The 20,091-nt window shown below is 37.1% G+C and overlaps 2 protein-coding genes across 2 annotated transcripts; one reads left to right on the top strand and one right to left on the bottom strand.

The window, feature by feature from the left end:
- Positions 1-3,471: 3,471 nt before the first annotated feature.
- On the bottom strand, positions 3,472-5,301 carry LOC109163845. The gene is made up of 3 exons (XM_019312561.1): positions 4,047-5,301; positions 3,651-3,958; positions 3,472-3,513 (listed from the first exon to the last, which is right to left on the bottom strand). The coding sequence occupies exons 1-3, from the start codon at positions 5,299-5,301 to the stop codon at positions 3,472-3,474; spliced, it is 1,605 nt and encodes a 534-aa protein (XP_019168106.1).
- A 13,494-nt stretch (positions 5,302-18,795) lies between these two features.
- On the top strand, positions 18,796-19,446 carry LOC109163847. Its single transcript, XM_019312562.1, has one exon. The coding sequence runs from the start codon at positions 18,796-18,798 to the stop codon at positions 19,444-19,446; it is 651 nt and encodes a 216-aa protein (XP_019168107.1).
- The last annotated feature ends 645 nt before the right edge of the window (positions 19,447-20,091 follow it).

A 20,091-nucleotide genomic window follows, 5' to 3' on the forward strand; every position in this document is an offset into this window, starting at 1 on the left:
ATTAGTCACTAGTTACAGTAAATTAGATTAGAGGACTATATGTGGTACAGTATTAAAAGACGTGATACAAAATGTGGAAAAATTAATAGTTAGGGACCAAATGTGAATATGATTCAATAGTCGTGGGATTAAAAGTGGAAAAAACTCTTCCAAAGAATCTCAAAAATAATATTGGATGAAACTTTTAGCAAATATGATATATTTATATTCCAAATTTTAGGATATGAAAATACTGGACGTTGATTTTTATTTTTTATTTTTAAATCTAAGATTAAGATGAATGATATCATCCATGATATAATTCATTTGTATGTACTTTTACCTATTGTACAATTGTGTGATATTAAATATAAATCATTACAAAATTTTATTATAGCTATTATGTATCATTTTTAGAAAAGAAAATGTTCAATGGACAAAGACAACTTATGCAGTACAAAACGCTCTAATCTATATAAAAAATATTATTTCAATTATATAAAAAATTCAAACATATTTTTGAAAACGTGCATAAAAAAGGCAAGTGTCAAATAGACTTTCACGGAGCTAAGTGGAGGAATAGCAGAGAACAAGAAGAAGAAAAAGGAACTGATTTCATTAAGTGTACAGAGAGTTCAATACAAGACTTTTATATGAACCAAAAAGAGAGGGAAAGGTAGTTGGCTGAATGAAACAGAATTCAGCAACTGCTAACTGTCATGAAGGCTTGAGATGGTGACAAGTGTCACTGATCCAGCTCATCCTGCTTCTTCTCCTGAAATCCCCCCGCAAGCTGGATTATATAGATTTACTAATCCAAGCTTGGAGATATAATGCTGAAAAGATGTAGGGCAGTGTGTTTTAGTGAAGGAGTCTGCTAGCTGTTTTTCAGAGGATATGTGGAACAACTTGATGAGCCTTTTGTGTAGCTTTTCTCTAACAAAATGACAATCCAGCTCTATATGTTTGGTTCTCTCATGGAACACAGGATTCTCTGCAATTGCCACAGCAGATTTGCTATCACAATATATAGCTACTGCTTCACTGTGATTCACTCCAAATTCTGCCAGCAAGTATGTCAACCATTGTACCTCACAACTTGTAGCTGCTAGTGCCCTATATTCTGCTTCTGAGGAAGATTTAGAGACAGTAGGTTGCTTCTTGGACTTCCAAGAGATTAGAGCATCCCCAAGGAAAATGCAGAAGCCAGTCACAGACCTCCTTGTATCTATACAGGCTCCCCAGTCTGAGTCTGAGTAGGCTTTAAGTTGTAGATCAGATGTGGATGAAAAGAATAAGCCTTGTCCAGGAGCAGCTTTGATATACCTTAGGACTCTGTGAGCTGCTTGTAAGTGTAAGTCTGTGGGTTTGTCAAGAAACTGGGACAACTATTGAGTAGCAAAACTAATATCAGGTCTAGTTATTGTTAAGTAGAGAAGTTTACCAACAATCCTCCTGTATTGGCTGTTATCTTGAAGAGACACTCCTTCATTCTTGCTCAGTTTATGAGAAGGAACTGTGGGACTGAATACAGGCTTTGCATTTGTGAAACCTGTGTCTTTGAGCAGTTCAACTGCATATTTCCTTTGGCATACTACAATACCCTTTTTGTGTCTAGCCACTTCAAGCCCAAGAAAGTATCTCAAAGGACCTAGGTCTTTGAGTAGAAATACTGAGCTTAGCTGCTTCTTGACATCTTGTATGATTTCCAGGCTTTCACCTGCAATGACAATATCATCCACATAGATTAATAAGGCCACCAAGGATCTATTCTTCCCTCTGATGAATAGAGAGCTGTCAGGGACTGCCTGTTTGAACCCCATGTGTTGCAATGCAGTGGTTAACTTTGTATTCCACTGCCTACTAGCTTGCTTCAAGCCATATAGGGACTTGATCAACTTGCATACTTGCCCTTTCCTGCCTCCAGAGAAACCAAGGGGTGGCTGCATGTAAACTTCCTCCTCCAAATCTCCATTTAAGAAGGCATTATTTACATCCATCTGATGTAAATGCCAATTCTTTGCTGCTGCTACTGCTAGGAGGGTTCTGATAGTGGTCATCTTAACAACAGGGCTGAAAGTGTCTAGGTAATCAATGCCAAGAGTTTGATTGTACCCTTTTGCAACTAGTCTAGCTTTGTACCTTTCTATGCTTCCATCAGCTTTGTATTTAATTTTATACACCCATTTACAGCCAATAGCCTTCTTGGAGGGTGGTAGGTCCACCATTTGCCAGGTATTGTTGTTTTCCAGGGCTGTTATCTCTTCTTTCATTGCAGACCTCCAACTATCATACTGAGCAGCTTCATGGTAGTTTTTGGGCTCAGATTGGCATGAGATGTTCATGACAAAAGACTGGAATGATGGAGTCAATCCATTGTAGTCCACTACTTTACACATTGGATGAGGGGAAGTCTGCAGTTTAGAGTTTTGACATACATAGTCATGTAGGTAGCTAGGGACCTGTCTAGTCCTGGTGGATCTTCTGGCATCTTGTTGGACAGCACCAGGGACAACATTAGGTTGCTGGTCAGGAGTTGCACCTTGGGAGTGCTCCATTCTGCCAGGTTGCCAGGACTGCTCACTACTATTACCAGCTGAGTAATCTGAACCATTTTGTGGCTGTTCAGATGTCCCAATCTGTTGAGAGAGAACATACTCATTTTCTTCATTTTCATCTTGATGGTAATGGTCTTGCTGCTGAGTTTGAGGATCACCAAGGTCCTCAGTGGGTGTGGGAGTCATGGATGGCAATATGATCTCATGACTAACCTTTGGTAACTTGGATTGAAAGGGAAACACTAGCTCATGGAACACCACATCCCTGGATATGAACAACTCCTCAGAGGTAAGATCAAAAACTTTATATCCTTTGGTGGTACTTGCATACCCTAGGAATATACACTTCTTGGCCCTAGCATCCAGTTTTGACTTAGGTCCAATAGTAGTTGCATAGGCTAAACAACCAAAAACTCTTAGATGTTGATATAGAGGAGTCTTTTTGAGTAGAACCTGATAGGGAATTTGATTATTGATAGCAGCTGATGGAAGTCTGTTGATCAAATATGCAGCATGTAACACACATTCACCCCAGAACCTGTCAGGTAGATTGGCTTGGAACTTCAAAGCTCTAGCAGTGGCTAACAAATGCCCATGTTTCCTTTCCACTCTCCCATTTTGTTGAGGTGTATATGTGCAAGAGGTTTGGTGTATAATCCCTTTCTGTCTGAATAGATCTACCATATTGAATTCAGGGCCATTGTCAGTTCTTATACACTTTATACTTGTTCCAAATTGATTCTCAACAAGATTGCAGAACTCAATAATGAGATTTCTGACTTCTGACTTAGCTTTCATCAAGAACACCCACACAGCTCTGCTATGATCATCCAAGACTGTTAAGAAATACTTGTGGCCATGAACTGTGTTAACTTTGTAAGGGCCCCATACATCCAAGTGTAATAAATCAAAGCAATTAGATGATAAAGAGGCACTAATCTGGAAGGGAATTCTCTTTTGCTTGGCAAGATGACAACTATCACAAATCAAGTTCTTATTAAGATGAATCATTGGTTCTAGTTCTTTCAAGAACTGTAATTTTGAATGTGAGGCATGCCCCAACCTGGCATGCCAAAGAATACATTTATTTCCAAGGGAAATGGAACTACATACAGAATGTGTAAAACAGGGAAAAACTAAGTAATAGAGTCCATTCATCAGCTTAGCCCTTCCAATCATTTTCCCATGAGAAACATCCTGTATAACACACTGGTCAGAATACATCTTCACAATGTAGTTGGAATCTTTAATGAATGACCCTACTGAAATGAGGTTATAATGAAACTCAGGAATGTAGAGAACATTATGCAACACCAGATCCTTAGACAAGTATACTGTCCCTGTGAAATGAATGGCAGCCTGTTGGCCATTTGGCATGTTAACAAACATGTTATAAGCCCTTTTCTGATTTTTCAACATCTCTAAATCACACACAATGTGGTGTGTCACCACTATCAATGATCCAATCTGTCCTATTTGATTTAACAGCATTGATTATAGGAGACATACCTTCCTTTTGGAAGTCCACTGCCACAGTGTTGGCCAGGGCCTGAGGAGGCTGCTGATAATCAAGTGGTGAATTCATGCCATCCAAATCTGATTTCTTAGCATGCATGAATTCCATGAATCTCTTGAAATCATCTTGGGTAAAAGACTTATTATCTTCAGAGTTGTGCTGTTGTGCTGAGCTAGGTCCTTGAGTTTGATTGACAGACTGGTTTCTAGGCCTAGCTTTCCACCCTGGTGGATACCCATGTTTTTTGTAGCACTTATCATGAGTATGGCCTGTGTAGCCGCAATATGTACACACAGGCTTCTTGTGGTTAACTTTCTTGAATCCTTGTTGATAATTCCCTTCTGATCTGGCTAAGAGGGCACTTCTAGCAGCACTGTTTTCTCCTGCCTGGTACAGTTGGCTTCCAAAACCACTGCTGGCCATATGAAATTGTCTTTCTTGTTGAGCAATCATAGAATATGCTTCATTAACATCAGGTAAAGGTCTCATCAACATAATCTGATTCCTAGCCCCTGTATACTTCTCATGCAATCCGATTAGAAAGATTGAAAGCTTGTCTTTCTCTGCTTGTTCATTTAGCTCATCAATTCTTTTCCCACATTCACATTTTGTGCTGCAAAGGCAGCTTATCTGAGGTCTAAGGATTCCCAGCTCATCCCACAGCAACTTCTGTCTAGTAAAATACTCATTTAAAGAGTCATCATTCTGCTTGGTTTGATAAATCTCACATTTGATTTCAGCAATCCGAAATAAGTCTTGTTGGCTAAATCTTCTTCTCAAGTCATTCCAGATACCATATGCAGTATCAATCCATAGCACACTGCGTGCTATTGTTGGTGAAAGAGTGCGAACAATCCAGGTAGACACTATATTATTGCATCTTTCCCAGGTGAGATATCTGTCCAGATTCTCTGTGGAAGGTTTCTGAATGCTTCCATTAATGAATGGAACCTTGTTCTTACAAGACAAGGCCATAGTCATTGCCCTAGCCCAGGAATGGTAGTTCGCACCATCAAGGGGGGTGGAAACCAATTCTAGGGCTGGATTCTCACTGATATGGAGAAAATAGGGGTTGGATTGCGATTGTGGATCGAAGGTTACCTCGTTGTTGTTCGATCCAGTAGCAGGAGTGGTAGGAGGATGATTTATGTTCGCTGCGTTGGTGTTGCCGATCACCGGAGCAGACGTCCCTCCCGTCGCATTATCAGCAGGGACTGAGCGATTGTTGAGAGAAGGCCAAGTCGTCATTGTTCTTCTGATTGAAGCTCCTAATCGTTCTGCTCTGATACCATTTCACGGAGCTAAGTGGAGGAATAGCAGAGAACAAGAAGAAGAAAAAGGAACTGATTTCATTAAGTGTACAGAGAGTTCAATACAAGACTTTTATATGAACCAAAAAGAGAGGGAAAGGTAGTTGGCTGAATGAAACAGAATTCAGCAACTGCTAACTGTCATGAAGGCTTGAGATGGTGACAAGTGTCACTGATCCAACTCATCCTGCTTCTTCTCCTGAAATAGACCCATCTACTACTGCGAAGTGCTCAATTCCCACCACGAACTAAATTAAGTGTCAAATAGGTCCATTTATCAGTTAAATTTGTTCAATTAGCTTTTTTTACAGGTTACCTATTTATTAATTATTAATAAATAAATAAATAAAATAAAATAAAATAATTAAAAAAAATAAAAGAAAGATAATAGCCACCGGTAAAGCAACAGTTTTGTACCAACACCAAGCTCCAAATCCCTCTCCATGTATCAAAACAAACTTCTTCGTTTTAATGTTCTCCAAGATTTCCAGTGACTGCAGCAGATATTTCTCATTAGTTCAACTATCATGTTTTCTCCTTTTGATTAATTCAGTTCCTCTGCAAATATATTTTAATTGGAGTTCGATTCCCAGATCTAGACCTCAGTTGGGCGGCTGTCTGTGAATGGGCAGCCACCGGCTGTCCTCGCCGGACCGCCGGTGGCTATTATCTTTTTTTTTTTTTTTTTTTTAAATTATTTTATTTATTTATTTATTTATTTATTTATTTATTTATTAATAATTAATAAATAGGTAACCTGTAAAAAAAAAGCTAATTGAACAAATTTAGCTGGTAAATGGGTCTATTTGACACTTAATTTAGTTCGTGGTGGGAATTGAGCACTTCGCAATAGTAGATGGGCCTATTTGACACTTGTGTCGCATAAAAAAATGTATCTTATTATTAAAAGGGTAGGATTAGTATATCCTATATTTAGACAAAAGTTTAAATGAGGCCGCGCCTTTTCGTGCGGTCAGTGCGGCAACACTAATAGTTATGTAAATATGCATCAACAATATTAGGAAATTTACAACAATGAAATGCACAAATACACCAAAAAATGAATAACACACCCAAAAAAATTGCATCATAACTGCCCACCCTCTAATTGTACATTTCCGGACAATGTGTGGTGCTTTTATGTATACTTAATGGAATGTTTATGCGCACCTAATGGTGCATATTTGTGTTGTACGTTTAGAAAACATTGTTGGTGCATATTTACATAACTATTGTCGGCTATACTGACCACACGAGAAGACACAGCCGCATCTGAACTCTACTATATATACAATGGCGGACCTTGTGCGCAGCAAAGGTGCCTCTGTGGTCCTTTTTTCGGAAAGAATTATGAAGAGGATTTAATAACAATAATTATTATTATTAAGGTAAGTAATTATTTTGTTGTTTATTATTATTATTAAGGTAAGTAATTATTTTATTATTATTATTATTATTATTATTATTATTATTATTATTATTATTATTATTATTATTATTTACCGTAATCTAACGTAATAGGAGTACCCGAATTATGGAGAAAGTTTATTAAGAATAATTATTATTATTAAGGTAAGTAATTATTTTGTTAGGCTGTTGGCTCAGCATATTTTATTTGAAAATAATATTTCTGTAATTAATTAATAGGATTGCTAGAATTATGGAGATGATTTAATAAGAATAATAATAACTATTAAGGTAAGTAATTATTTTGTTAGGCTGTTAGCTCAACATATTTTATTCGAAAATAAAATTTCCGTAATCAATTAAGAGAAAGTATTTGATGCACCGTCATTGTATAGGTGCTATACAACGACAGTAAACCAGAACACGCCACCTTATTAAATTGTAAAGTCAACTTTGACTAAACCCTTTTATGCAAATTATAATAATATTAATAGTATAATTATATTTCCATTAATCCACTAATCTAATAGAAGCTAATAAAGTTAGACTTATAACGGAAACTAAATAATGTTGGTCCAATTGTTTGTTTACCCTCTTTTATATCATTTGCTTTTCCTAAATACCCCTCATTTCGTTATTGTAAACTTTAGTAACAAAATATTTCGTTAACTATTTATTATTCTTAACTTACTCATTGATTTCAATAAGGAAGGTCTTAGGTTCGAACTCATCCCAATCACCGTTGACATATTTGTTAAACATATACTATGAATATGTTAGAGTATATTAAAAAATACAATATAAAATTTAACATGAACTTTTTTCAATTAATTAGCCAGACTATATACAAAGCATTCAAAGTTGAGCATCAAAGATTATAAATAAGAAACATTGAAATAACTTATTTGCATTGTTTTATAAACACATCTATGTTAGGTTATTATGGTATCAAAATTTTTGTTAGTATTTTTATAATAGTACAATGATACATTACTTTACAAATATTGTACTATTATTTTTATCAGACAAAATTGTTCGTACATCATTAAAGTTCCACACACACACACACACACATACACACACACATTTCTAATCAGGCCAGAACAATGCTTTAGGTGTGAATGTGTGGTCTATTTTTTGCCATTGATTTTGGGAGATATGATGTGTTGCTTTTACACCATAGGGGCACCGATCGGCTGGCCAACACTACCGTGAAATATTAGGTTAAAAGAGACAAAGTGTTTTGTAGAGAAAAGAGCAGAGTAACGTGATGTCCTTGAAAAATCCGACCCTTTACAAAGCGACCCCGGGGGTATTTATACAAGGAGATAGATCCTCTGTAAGGTAAAGAGGGGAAAAATAACTAAACAAGCTTTGGAATTTGTTATAATTAGCGCGGTAACTGTTGAATAAATTAGTTAGCTTTTGTCATAGTTTTATGGCTTTTATTCACAGTTGTAGCACATGCAAAGGCTCTCCTTCATTGTAGGAATATTTTAGCTTGTTTACGTTAATGTAATGCTTATATAAAAGCTATTTAATAATAATAATGAAGTACAATATTCTTCCAATATATCTTCCTCTGTTATACTGCTTGCTTCTAACAGTGGTATCAGAGCCAAGTTAAATCCTGCGTAAGAGAGTAAACACGAGTGCATGTGAGTTGAGTTTAAACACGAGAGAAAGTGAGGTTAAACACGAGAGATAGTGTTAGCAGTTGCCTGTGATGGTGGATAGCTTCGTTCAGCCTGCAATTCCACGCTTTGATGGTCATTATGATCATTGGAGTATGTTGATGGAAAACATTCTGAGGTCGAAAGAGTTGTGGGAGGTGATCAAACCTGCAGTAGCAGAATCATTCGCTGCGATATCTAAAACTCAGAAGGCGACGTTGAAATTGAAAGATCTCAAAGCTAAGAACTATCTCTTCCAAGCAATTGACCAGACTGTTTTGGAGACTATCCTTAAAAAGGATACCTCTAAGGACATTTGAGATTCTGCCATGGAAACAAAAAGACAAAGAGGCTGCAGCTTCAGAACTTTCAATCGGAGTTCGAAACACTTCGAATGAAAGAAGGCGAGAATTTCACAGATTTTTATTCAAGGACTATGGCAATAGTCAACGAGTTGCGAATCCATGGTGACAAGACTGAAGATAGTGTTGTCGTCGAGAAGATACTTCGCTCTACGACAACAAAATATAATTTTGTTGTCTGTGCAATAGAAGATGCAAATGACATGGATGAGATGACACTAGATGAACTTGAAAGTTCTATTCTAGTTCATGAAAGAAAGTTGTGTTCGCATGATAGTGAGGGTGAGCAAGCATTGAAAGTTTCAACTCAAAACCAACCTTCATCATTTAATGGTGCTAATCGAGGAAGAGGCCGTGGGAGAGGAAGAGGAGGCCATGCCTGTGGCAATCAACATCAGAATAATATGTCTCATGGAACGGGAGGGGCAAGTCAGCAGATAAGTCCAACATTGAATGTTATCATTGTCACAAGTATGACCATTATCAAAATGAATGCCGTACGAATTTGAATAGATAGAATGGAGAAGCAACGAATTTTGTCGAAAAGAAGGAAGAAGTTTCTGAAGAGATTTCTCTTCTGATGGCATGCCATGTAGATGAAGCAGCCCATCAAAACTTATGGTACTTAGATTCTGGTTGTAGCAATCATATGTGTGTAGATGAGAATGTGTTCTCTGAATTAAACACTTCTTATCGAGACACTGTTAAGCTCGGCAATAATTCTATAGTACATGTGATGAGAAAAGGAAAGGTTGCAATCCAAACCAAGGAGAACTCTACATTCACCATTTCAAACGTTCTCTTTGTTCCAGAGTTGAAGACCAATTTGCTCAGTGTGGGTCAACTATAAGAAAAGGGGTATGGGATCACTATAAAAAATGGAGAATGTAGGATTCAAGATGCAAACCTTGGATTGATTGCCCAAGTTAAAATGACGGAAAATCGCATGTTTCCACTCTATCTTCACCATACAACCCATGAATGTTTTTCTGTACAATTAAGTGAGGTTGCATGGCTGTGGCACTTCCGCTATGGGAATTTGAACTTTGGAGGTTTGAAGACTCTACAACAAAAGAGTATGGTGACTGGTATTCCTCAATTCTTTGTTCCTTCTCAAGTTTGTGAAGAATGTGTTGTTGGCAAACAACACCGCAATATTTTTCCTCAAAAGGCATCATGGAGAGCAAAGAAGCCATTAGAACTAGTGCATTCTGATATTTGCGGTCCAATTAATCCCACTTCTAATGGAGGTAATATATATTTGATTACGTTCATTGATGATTTTAGTCGAAAGATACGGGTTTATTTTTTAAAAGAAAAATCAGATGTGTTTGCTGCATTTAAGAATTTTAAAGTCTTCGTTGAGAAGGAGAAGGAAACTCCGATCGAAGTTTTGCGAACAGATCGTGGTGGTGAATGTGTCACATGAGTTTATGAAATACTGTGAGCATAATGGAATTAAGAGACAATTAACAACAACTTACTCACCACAACAAAATGGTGTTAGTGAGCGAAAAAATTGTACTATTCTAAATATGGTACGATGTCTCTTAAGAAGGAGTGAGATTCCATAGGTTTTCTGGCCTGAAGCCAATCCACTGGAGTGTTCATATTTTGAACAGAAGTCCCACATTTGCTGTTCAAAATATGACTCTCGAAGAAGCATGGGGCAAACAAAGACCCAACGTGGATTATTTTAGGATTTTCTGTTGTATTGCTTATGCCCAAATTCCATCCCAGAGGAGAGTTAAGCTTGATGAAAAAGGAGAAAAATGTGTATTTCTTGGTGTTAGTGTTGAATTAAAAGCGTACAAGCTTTACAATCCTATCACCAAAAAATTAATTATTAGCCGTGATATTGTTTTTGATGAGAGCAAAAGGAGAAAAATGTGTATTTCTTGGTGTTAGTGTTGAATTAAAAGCGTACAAGCTTTACAATCCTATCACCAAAAAATTAATTATTAGACGTGATATTGTTTTTGATGAGAGCATGTTCTGGTTATTGACTGATACCCAAGCTCAACAAAAAATTTCTATCAATCTTGATGGAAGTAATGAGGTGGAACAACATCAACCTGTAGAAAATTCTCAAAACATACCAAGCGACACTACAAATAATCCACCGTGAATGGGGTTTCCTCAACGAGTTCGAAGAAGGCCTGCATGGATGGCCGATTATGAGGTACATGGTGTTGATGAAGGTGAAGACCCACTCACGCATTTTGCACTATTTTCATATTGTGATCCTACAACGTTTGAAGAAGCAGCTAAACAATTGAAATGGAAAAAAGGCGATGGAAGAAGAGATTGCATCCACTGAACGAAATGATACATGGGAGCTCGTTGATCTTCGAGAAGGGCAAAAAACAGTTGGTGTTAAGTGGGTCTATAAGACTAAAGTGAAGGCAAATGGGGAAATCGATAAATATAAGGCTCGCTTAGTAGCTAAAGGCTATAAGCAGGAATATGGAATTGATTATAAAGAAGTCTTCGCCCCTATTGCTAGACATGATACAATTAGGATGATTATCGCGTTAGCAGCGTAACACTCGTGGCCTATCTAAAAGTTGGACGTGAAATCAACTTTTTTGCATGGTGAACTTCAAGAACAGGTATATATTGATCAACCTCCTGGTTATGTGAAACATGGTACAGAAAATAAAGTTTATAAACTTAAAAAGGCCTTATACGGACTTATGCAAGCCCCTCGTGCTTGGTACAGCCGTATTGAGACTTATTATTAATTTTTTTTTAGAGAAGGTTTTCAAAAATGTCCATATATACGAACATACACTCTTTGTTAAAGTTGGAGAAAATGGAAAGATGTTAATCATATGCCTATATGTTTGATTTTATTTTTACGGGTAATGATCCTGCTCTATTTGAGAACTTTAAGCAGTTTGAAACTTGAATTTGATATGATTGATCTTGGATTGATGCATTATTATCTTGGTATGGAAATAGTGCAATCCACCAAAGGCATTTCTGTTTCTCAGAAGACGTATGTGCAAGAAATTTTGAGCAGGTTTCATATGGAGAATTGCAACTTGGTTAGTACACCTACTGAAGTGGGTCTTAAGCTTGTTCAGAATCCAGAAGGGAAGGGGGTTGACAACACTCTTTACAAGCAGTTAGTAGGGAGTTTTATGTATTTGACAGCTACAAGGCCATATGTTACGCATGTTGTAAGTCTGATAAGCAAGTACATGGAAAATCCAAAGGATGTTCATCTTTTGGCTGCGAAACGGATTCTTCGCTACTTGAAAGGAACGAAAAATTATGGTTTATTCTAGAAGAAAGATGAAGAACCAAATTTATTTGGTTTTACTGATAGTGATTATGCAAGAGACATAAATGACAGGAAGAGTACTTCAGGATACGTTTTGACGATTGGTTCCGGAGCTATCTCGTGGTCTTCTAAAAGCAACCCATAGTTACATTGTCAACCATAGAAGCGGAGTTTGTAGTTGCGGCTGGTTGTGTTTGCCAAGCAGTCTGGTTAAGGAGCATTCTTGAAGTACTGAATTTCAAGCAAGGAAGAGCTACTCCAATTTATTGTGATAATAGTTCTGCCATCAAGTTATCCAAGAATCCAGTTTTACATGGGAAAAGCAAGCACATAGATGTGAGGTTTCACTTCCTTAGAGATCTTTCAAGAGAGGGAACAGTTGAACTAATTTATTGCAAGAGTGAAGATCAACTTGCTGATATAATGACGAAGCCATTGAAGTTGCCTACGTTTCAGAAGCTAAGGAAGATGCTGGGAGTTTGTGAGTATAATTAAACTGAATGTTCTTCAGTTTACTAAAGGGAATGTTGAATAAATTAGTAAGCTTTTGTCCTAGTTTTATGGCCTTTATTCACAGTTGTAGCACATGCAAAGGCTCTCTTTCATTGTAGGAATATTTTAGCTTGTTTACGTTAATGTAATGCTTATATAAAAGCTATTCAATAATAATAATGAAGTACAATATTCTTCCAATATATCTTCCTCTGTTATACTGTGTGATTCTAACAGTAACTGCCTAAAATAAGAAAAGGAAACTACTTGCTGGACAAGGAAGGAATCTCCATAGAATCCGCCTTCATGAATGCATCGCTCTCTGAATCAGACTTCAACATGATTATGACCCTGTTCTACAATTTCCTAACCCACACTTGTTTTACAAACGGTGCAATGTGTTTGTTGGTGTTGTGAACAAAGAAAATTGAATAAAATATATTAATATTCAAAATTCTGGTTACATTGCGTATCAATGCGGTGTGGGTACAAGATCTCTGGATATCCTCTGATTCTTCAATTGGATGTCTTGAACACTCCACCATTGAAGGGCCTCCGGGTTTCAAGTAGCTTAATCTTCAAAGAAGGGCTTGTATATATAGCTTGTTCTTTATTGAAGGGCCTCCGGGTTCAAATGGCTTGATCTTCAATGGGGGTTTGGATCAACATGCATGATTGGATTGGAGGAGGAGCTTTTACTTTCAGGATCACATTTTCATTGTGATCTCTGAATAATATATATTTCCAGATGTTTACATGATTTTTCCTAGGATGTGTGATTACATAGAAATGAGAGATCCTATTTTTAGCTGTAGGATAGAAGAGTTTTAATAGGTTCAAACTCTTTTGATATTATCTAATTAACAAATTAGATAATATCAATATTATCCAAAATATTTCAAATATACTAATATTAAAAACTAATAAATATTTATCAAAATTTCAGTGTCAACAGGTGTACTTCTCACGCCTTTGATCTTTATAAAAGTAAAAACACTCAGGTCTGGTATGGCCACGAGCCCTGCAATAATGACAAATAGGGTTATAGAATTTAAATTTTGGATTGTCATGCCTTACATTACCAAACCTTTCCCGCACTGTACTAGTTTCTGGAGTATCCGAATCTGGTCCAGGTGCTGAGTCAGAGTCAGAAGCTTTTACAAAAACTGTCACAGCCATGTCTTTTCCGCTAGAAAAACCTAAACCATTCTTGGTAGATGTTGTCCTTCCAGAATCCAAGATTTGGTCGAGGGTGGAAGTGTTGTTCATCATTTTAATTATCCTTTTGAGCATGTCCAACTCTTGTTTGAGTTCTTCTTCGTGTTTGAGTCCGTCTTTGATGATGTTGTCCCTGTCAGTAATTTGACTTTTATACACTTTCCTAGCATTCTCTAGATTACTGACTTGACTAGACAGAGATCTATTTACTTTACAGGAATTTCCCATTTTGCATGCAACTTTTTATATTCTACTTCAAATGAGGGAACTGGTAAATCATGGTGTTCAGCCGACACATATTCTCCAGCTTCTAAGTCTACTTCAGTTCCTGGGTCAGACTCCATGTTGGCTATAGCAGTGAATAGCACAAGGTTACCGGAGATCTCTTCTGGATCAGATCCTGGATCAGGGTCAGGTTTAAGTTCGTCATCATCACTCCAGGTTAGAGCTGCCTTCATCGACTTCTTACGCCTAAGGTATGTTGCGCATTCTGCTCGAACATGGCCGAAACCTTCACATTCATAACACCTAATACCTTTTCCATTTGATTTCTCCCTAGACTGATTGTTTCGTGATGAACGAATATTATATGGTCCAGGTTTTTGGTTGTTACGTGATGCGTTTGATGTTGATCCCTTCTGGTTTTGAAACCTTCCATTTTGAGAGTTGATCATCTGTTTCACCTGTTTCAAAAGCTTCAAAAATTGTTTAGTTAAAAATTCAATTGGATCATCATTTACCTCGTCTGGATCAGATATAGACTCATGTTCTTCAACTGTAAAGGCAATGTTCTTCTTCTTTTTTGGTTGGTCAGAAAGTATTTCCATCTCATAGGTTTGCAAGTTTCCCATTAATTGTGCTACTGTTTTGTTTTCCCCCGTCATGTTCTTGAATTGCCGTGACCTTCATTCTAAATCGTGGAGGGAGTGAGTGCAAGATCTTCTTGACAAGTTTAGGTTGAGAGAAAGGTTCGCCTAGAACGATTGCACGATTTGCTAGTTCCTGAACACGGGCATGGAAATCAACTATTGATTCGTCTTCTATCATTTTTAGATCTTCAAAGTCAGATTGGACCATTTGGAGTTTGGACTTTTTGACTGAGTTAGTTCCTTCATAGGTAGTTTCCAAAATCTCCCATGCGTCTTTGGCAGAGTCACAACCTGTAATAAGGGTAAACTGACTCTCATGCATTAAGGAATAAATAATATCTAAGGCTTTATTGTTGTAGTTCGCAGTAGTCATCTCAGCATTTGTCCATTCTATTTCTGGTTTGAGAACTGGAGGGACTCCTAAAGTGGCTCCATCTTTGGTATGATGAGTCCACCTAGTGAGAACTGCCCTCCAGATCATCTCCCCATGAGCTCGTAGGTGCATTTTGGTACGAGCCTTCCAGTACGCATAGTTGTCACCTGTTAATTCAGGAGGTGATCTATGTCGTTCCATTCTGCAAAACTCAATGCACAGTAAGCCAAAGAAGATTGACCAGAAAAATAGAATCAAGAACAAAAACCGAGATCTTGAGTTCAAGAAATACGAGTAAGCCAGATCGGTTAGACTAATATTTTATGTCCCCGGGCTCTGATACCAATTGAAAAAGCATGTGGATCTTGAATGCAAGAAATAACCTAAGGTTCCTATTTAATTTTACTTCAATTATTAAACAGGACTAGCTCCAGGACTACTCTAGGCAGAATAATGAACATAAAACAGAAAGCAATAAAAGGAACTGTGCACCAAGAAATGTTCACGCAGTTCGGAGCCTAACTCCTACATCTGCGGGGCCACTCACATCACATCAACCCAAATTCACTATGATAATCAGGAGTACAAAAGGAGAGTTAATTACACACTAATGTATAAACTACAACTACTCCAGAACCTACTCCAGCAGATTTGATGTGCAGGCGATCTTCTTCACTTCATGAACTCGTTGAGGCACCTTCTTCACTTCATGAACTCATTGAGGAACCTTCTTCACTCGTAGCAGTTTAGTAAATAACCAGATCAAAGGGAGAAATAATCTCAGTGTATATGCTTGTTAAAGTGCAAATTAAAATGCTAATAAAAAGTAGCATTTTATAGAGGTGATGTGATGCCTTCATGATCCGAAATACTCCAGCTTTTATTTCCTCAATTTCAACTGCTTCTCTTTAAATCACCTTATGAATAGGGTCTTGACTGAAATAAAGTGTTGAATGAGTTTCACTTCTTCTGGCTTATCTCCGGGCGCTGATCCAAACTCAACTACTCCAGACGCTAGACTAATCCGGCAACTAATCAACTAACTATTTTGACAACTAATTTAAGTCAATTTTAAGTGGGTTAATGTGTAACATTTTTTTTACACTTACAAATGGTTTAATAAGAATAATTATTATTATCAAGGTCAATAATTATTTTGTTAGCTTCCTTTCAAAAAAAAAAAATTATTTTGTTAGGTTGTTAGCTCAACATATTTTATTCAAAAATAATATTTATGTAATCAATTAATAGGATTGCCAGCATTATGGAGAGTAATCAATTAATAGGATTGCTAGAATTATGGAGTTTTGCAGTAATGAATTAGTAATGATTTTAAGTAAAATAATTATGAGTCAAAGTTTGACAAATATGCCCCCTAAGTAATATTTTCATAATCAATTATTATTATTATTATTATTATTATTATTATTATTATTATTATTATTATTATTATTATTATTATTATTATTATTATTATTATTTACCGTAATCTAACGTAATAGGAGTGCCAGAATTATGGAGAGGGTTTAAATAGAATTATTATTATTATTATTAAGGTAAGTAATTTTTTTGTTTGGCTGTTAGCTCATCATACTTTATTCAAAAATAATATTTCTGTAATCAATTAATAGGATTGCCAGAATTATGGAGAGGATTTAATAAGAATAATAATTATTATTAAGGTAAGTAATTATTTTGCTAGGCTGTTAGGCGTTAGCTCAACATTTTGTATTTGAAAATAATATTTTCGTAATCAATTAAGAGAAAATATTTGATGCACCGTCGTTGTATAGGTGCTATACAACGGCAGTAAACCAGAACACGCCACCTCATTAAATTATAAAGTCAACTTTGACTGAACCCTTTTATGCAAATTATAATAATTTTAATATAGTATAGTTATATTGCCATTAATCCACTAATATAATAGGAGCTAATAAAGTTAGACTTATAAGTTATAACGGAAACTAAATAATCTTAGGTTAGTCCAATTGTTTGTTTACCCTCTTTTATATCATTTGCTTTTCCTAAATACCCTGCATTTCGTTAATGTAAATTTTAGTAACAAAATATTTCGTTAATTATTTATTATTCTTAACTTACCTTACTCATTGATTTCAATAAAGAAGGTCTTAGGTTCGAACCCATCCCAATCACCGTTGACATAATTGTTAAATATATACTATGAATATGTTATCGTATATTAAAAAATACAATATAAAATTTAACATGAACTTTTTTCAATTAATTAGCTAGACTATATACAAAGCATTCAAAGTTGAGCATCAAAAATTATAAATAAGAAACATTGAAAATAATTTATTTGCATTGTTTTATAAACACATCTATGTTAAGTTATTTTGTTTTTCATTTTTTTTTTTCACTTAATTAATCTTCTCTTGATTTTTTAGAACAAGACTTAATATTTTAATTATATATATTTTTGCATTATTGAGAACGATTTAGGTTATTATGGTATCAAAATTTTTGTTAGTATTTTTAGAATATTACAATTGTAAATTACTTTATGAATATTGTACTATTATTTTTTATCAGACAAAATTGTTCTTACATCATTAAAGTTCCACACACACACACTTCTAATCAGGCCAGAACAATGCGTTAGGTGTGAACGTGTGGTCTATTTTTTGCCATTGATTTTGGGAGATCTGATGTGTTGGTTTTACGCGACAGGGGCGCCTATCGGCGGGCCAACACTACCGTAAATTATAAGGTCAAAAGAGACAAAGTGTTTTGTAGAGAAAAGAGCAGAGTAACGTGATGTCCTTGAAAAATCCGACCCTTTACAAGGCGACCCTGAGTGGTATTTATACAAGGAGATAGATCCTCCATAAAGTAAGGATGGAGAAAAAATAACTAAACAACCTTTGGAATCTGTCATAATTAGTGCGGTAACTGTCTAAAATAAGAAAAGAAAACTACTTGCTGAACAAGGAAGGAATCTCCATAGAATTCGCCTTCATAAATCGCTCTCTGAATCAGACTTCAATAAGATTATGACCCTGTTTGGTAAATGGCTGTTACCTGATAGCTGTTAGTTGTTAGTTGTTAGCTGATTGAGTTAATTAGAAGGTATAACTAGTTGATAACAATAGCTAATTGTAGGAATGCGTTTGGTAAATTAGCTATTAGCTGATAGCTGTTTGATATAATTTCTTTTCTAAAAAAGTTAATTGAAAAAGTTGTTTTGAGCAGCTTTTTGAATTTTAACATTTTAGAGTTGGTTTTTAACCAAGTCAAACAATTAATAGTAGTCAACTATGTATATCTTCAATTAGTAAGAATTTTCTCTCTCTATGACGATTGACCTTCCCACGAAAAACCCATCGGCGGTGGCGACTGACCGGTCGTCGGAAGACCAAGATCTCTTGGAAAGAAGCACTTGGAGGGCCAAAAGAGGTAGAGTCTCATCTGGGTCTGTCGTGGTTTCACTTCAAGGCTCAGCTGGGCAACAAACCCCCACTGGACCAGGAGCGGGCACGCCGGATTCGGCTCAGTGGAGAACTCCGACAGCATCATCGGTCCAAGCATAGGGTTACAGGCCGGTCCATCAGTCGACTGAAGATGAGGTAGTTTCGGATGACGACAGAGATTCCTATGAATACCCGGTCATCCGGGTGACTAAAGAGGAGAAAATAAGATTACGGCGCCCATGGCGGAGATCGCTCATTCTACGAGTCCTAGGAAGATCTGTAAGTTACTCCTTTCTTCTCCAGCGATTGCAAGGCATGTGGAAATTGGAGGCGGGCTTCGAGCTCATTGCGCTCACTCATGATTTCTTTATAGCAAAATTTGAAACTCTTACGGATTATGATGCGGTCAAGTACGGCGGCCCTTGGATGGTTCTTGACGACTACTTGGTCACCCAGGAGTGGAGGCCGAATTTCGATCCAAGAATTAACAAGATGGATAAACTGTTGGCATGGCTCCGATTCCCGTCTCTCCCAATAGAGTACTTTGACGACGATTTCTTGAAAAAGATTGGGAAAGTCATTGGTCGTCCCGTCAAGATAGATTTAACCACTGGTATGGCATCCAAAGGGAAATTTGCCCGTGTTTGTGTTCAACTTGACATTACTAAACCCCTTTTGTCTAATTTTGTAATCAACGGTACGGAATGGCCCAAAGAATACGAAGGGATTCATCAGATTTGTTTTAAATGTAGCATTTACGGCCATCGCATGGAGACTTGTGGCCTTAGCGTACCTATACCAGCTGCTTCTGTGGATGGCACAGCTGGTACCAGCTCGACGACTGGAATTGATATCCCACTGCCCAAACCAAAGGAGAAGTATGGGGCATGGATGTTGGTCACTAGGAGGGATCGGAGAAACCAGAATCGGGCTACACCACACCCTGGATCGTCTTTACCTGTCTAGAGGAATCAACAGGCATCGGCTAATGTCGCCCATCCGACTGTTGATGCTACTACTCACTCTCGTTTTATGCCTCTAGCGGATTTGAATGAGGTGGAGGGCGTCAATTGCCCGGAACCCCAGACTGAGTTACTAGAGGCCCAGGGTCCGATTGCAAACCTCCCTAGGATCAGGACGAACTATCGGGAAGGTCTCCTATCAACCCCCAACCAGCTGCTCGTAGTACTTTCAGAGGTAGAGGTGGCAGAGGCTATCATCCAAATAGAGCTACGGCTGAACATGAACATACTGTGGTTAGGGGCTCAGACAGGGGAAAAAACATCGCCACCTACTCTGTGTCTCATTCGGACGACTTCCATTCTACTCCCGTCGTTGCCGATTTTGAGAACACCTTCAAAGAAGTTCCTCCCGAAACTAGGTCTTGTCTGGCCTCGGCATCACCTAGCTTAATACCTTGCCAGGTAGAATCGGTGGTCCCTCAATCGGAAGCCATGCAGGAGGATTCTGGTCATTTTGACCACGCAGCTACCATATTGGAGATCCCTTCGCATCAATAGACGCTTTCTCTGTCTCTTCTTTGTTTTTGTTTATGTTTATGCTTTCTTGGAATTGTCAGGGTGCTGCTTCGCCTTCGTTTAGGCGCACTCT

This window comes from Ipomoea nil, unplaced genomic scaffold, assembly GCF_001879475.1.
Source record: "Ipomoea nil cultivar Tokyo-kokei standard unplaced genomic scaffold, Asagao_1.1 scaffold3047, whole genome shotgun sequence".
Classification (NCBI taxonomy): Eukaryota; Viridiplantae; Streptophyta; class Magnoliopsida; order Solanales; family Convolvulaceae; genus Ipomoea; species Ipomoea nil.

What these genes read in the sequence shown, in the direction of transcription:
- LOC109163845 (XM_019312561.1), bottom strand. Translation starts at nt 5,301, where the DNA reads ATGACGACTTGGCCTTCTCTCAACAATCGCTCAGTCCCTGCTGATAAT. An exon ending in AGTGGACTTCCAAAAGGAAG is followed by an intron (nt 3,959 to 4,046) that starts GTATGTCTCCTA and finishes TGTGTGATTTAG; the next exon opens with AGATGTTGAAAAATCAGAAA. An exon ending in TTCCCTGTTTTACACATTCT is followed by an intron (nt 3,514 to 3,650) that starts GTATGTAGTTCC and finishes GATTTGTGATAG; the next exon opens with TTGTCATCTTGCCAAGCAAA.
- LOC109163847 (XM_019312562.1), top strand. Translation starts at nt 18,796, where the DNA reads ATGTGGAAATTGGAGGCGGGCTTCGAGCTCATTGCGCTCACTCATGAT.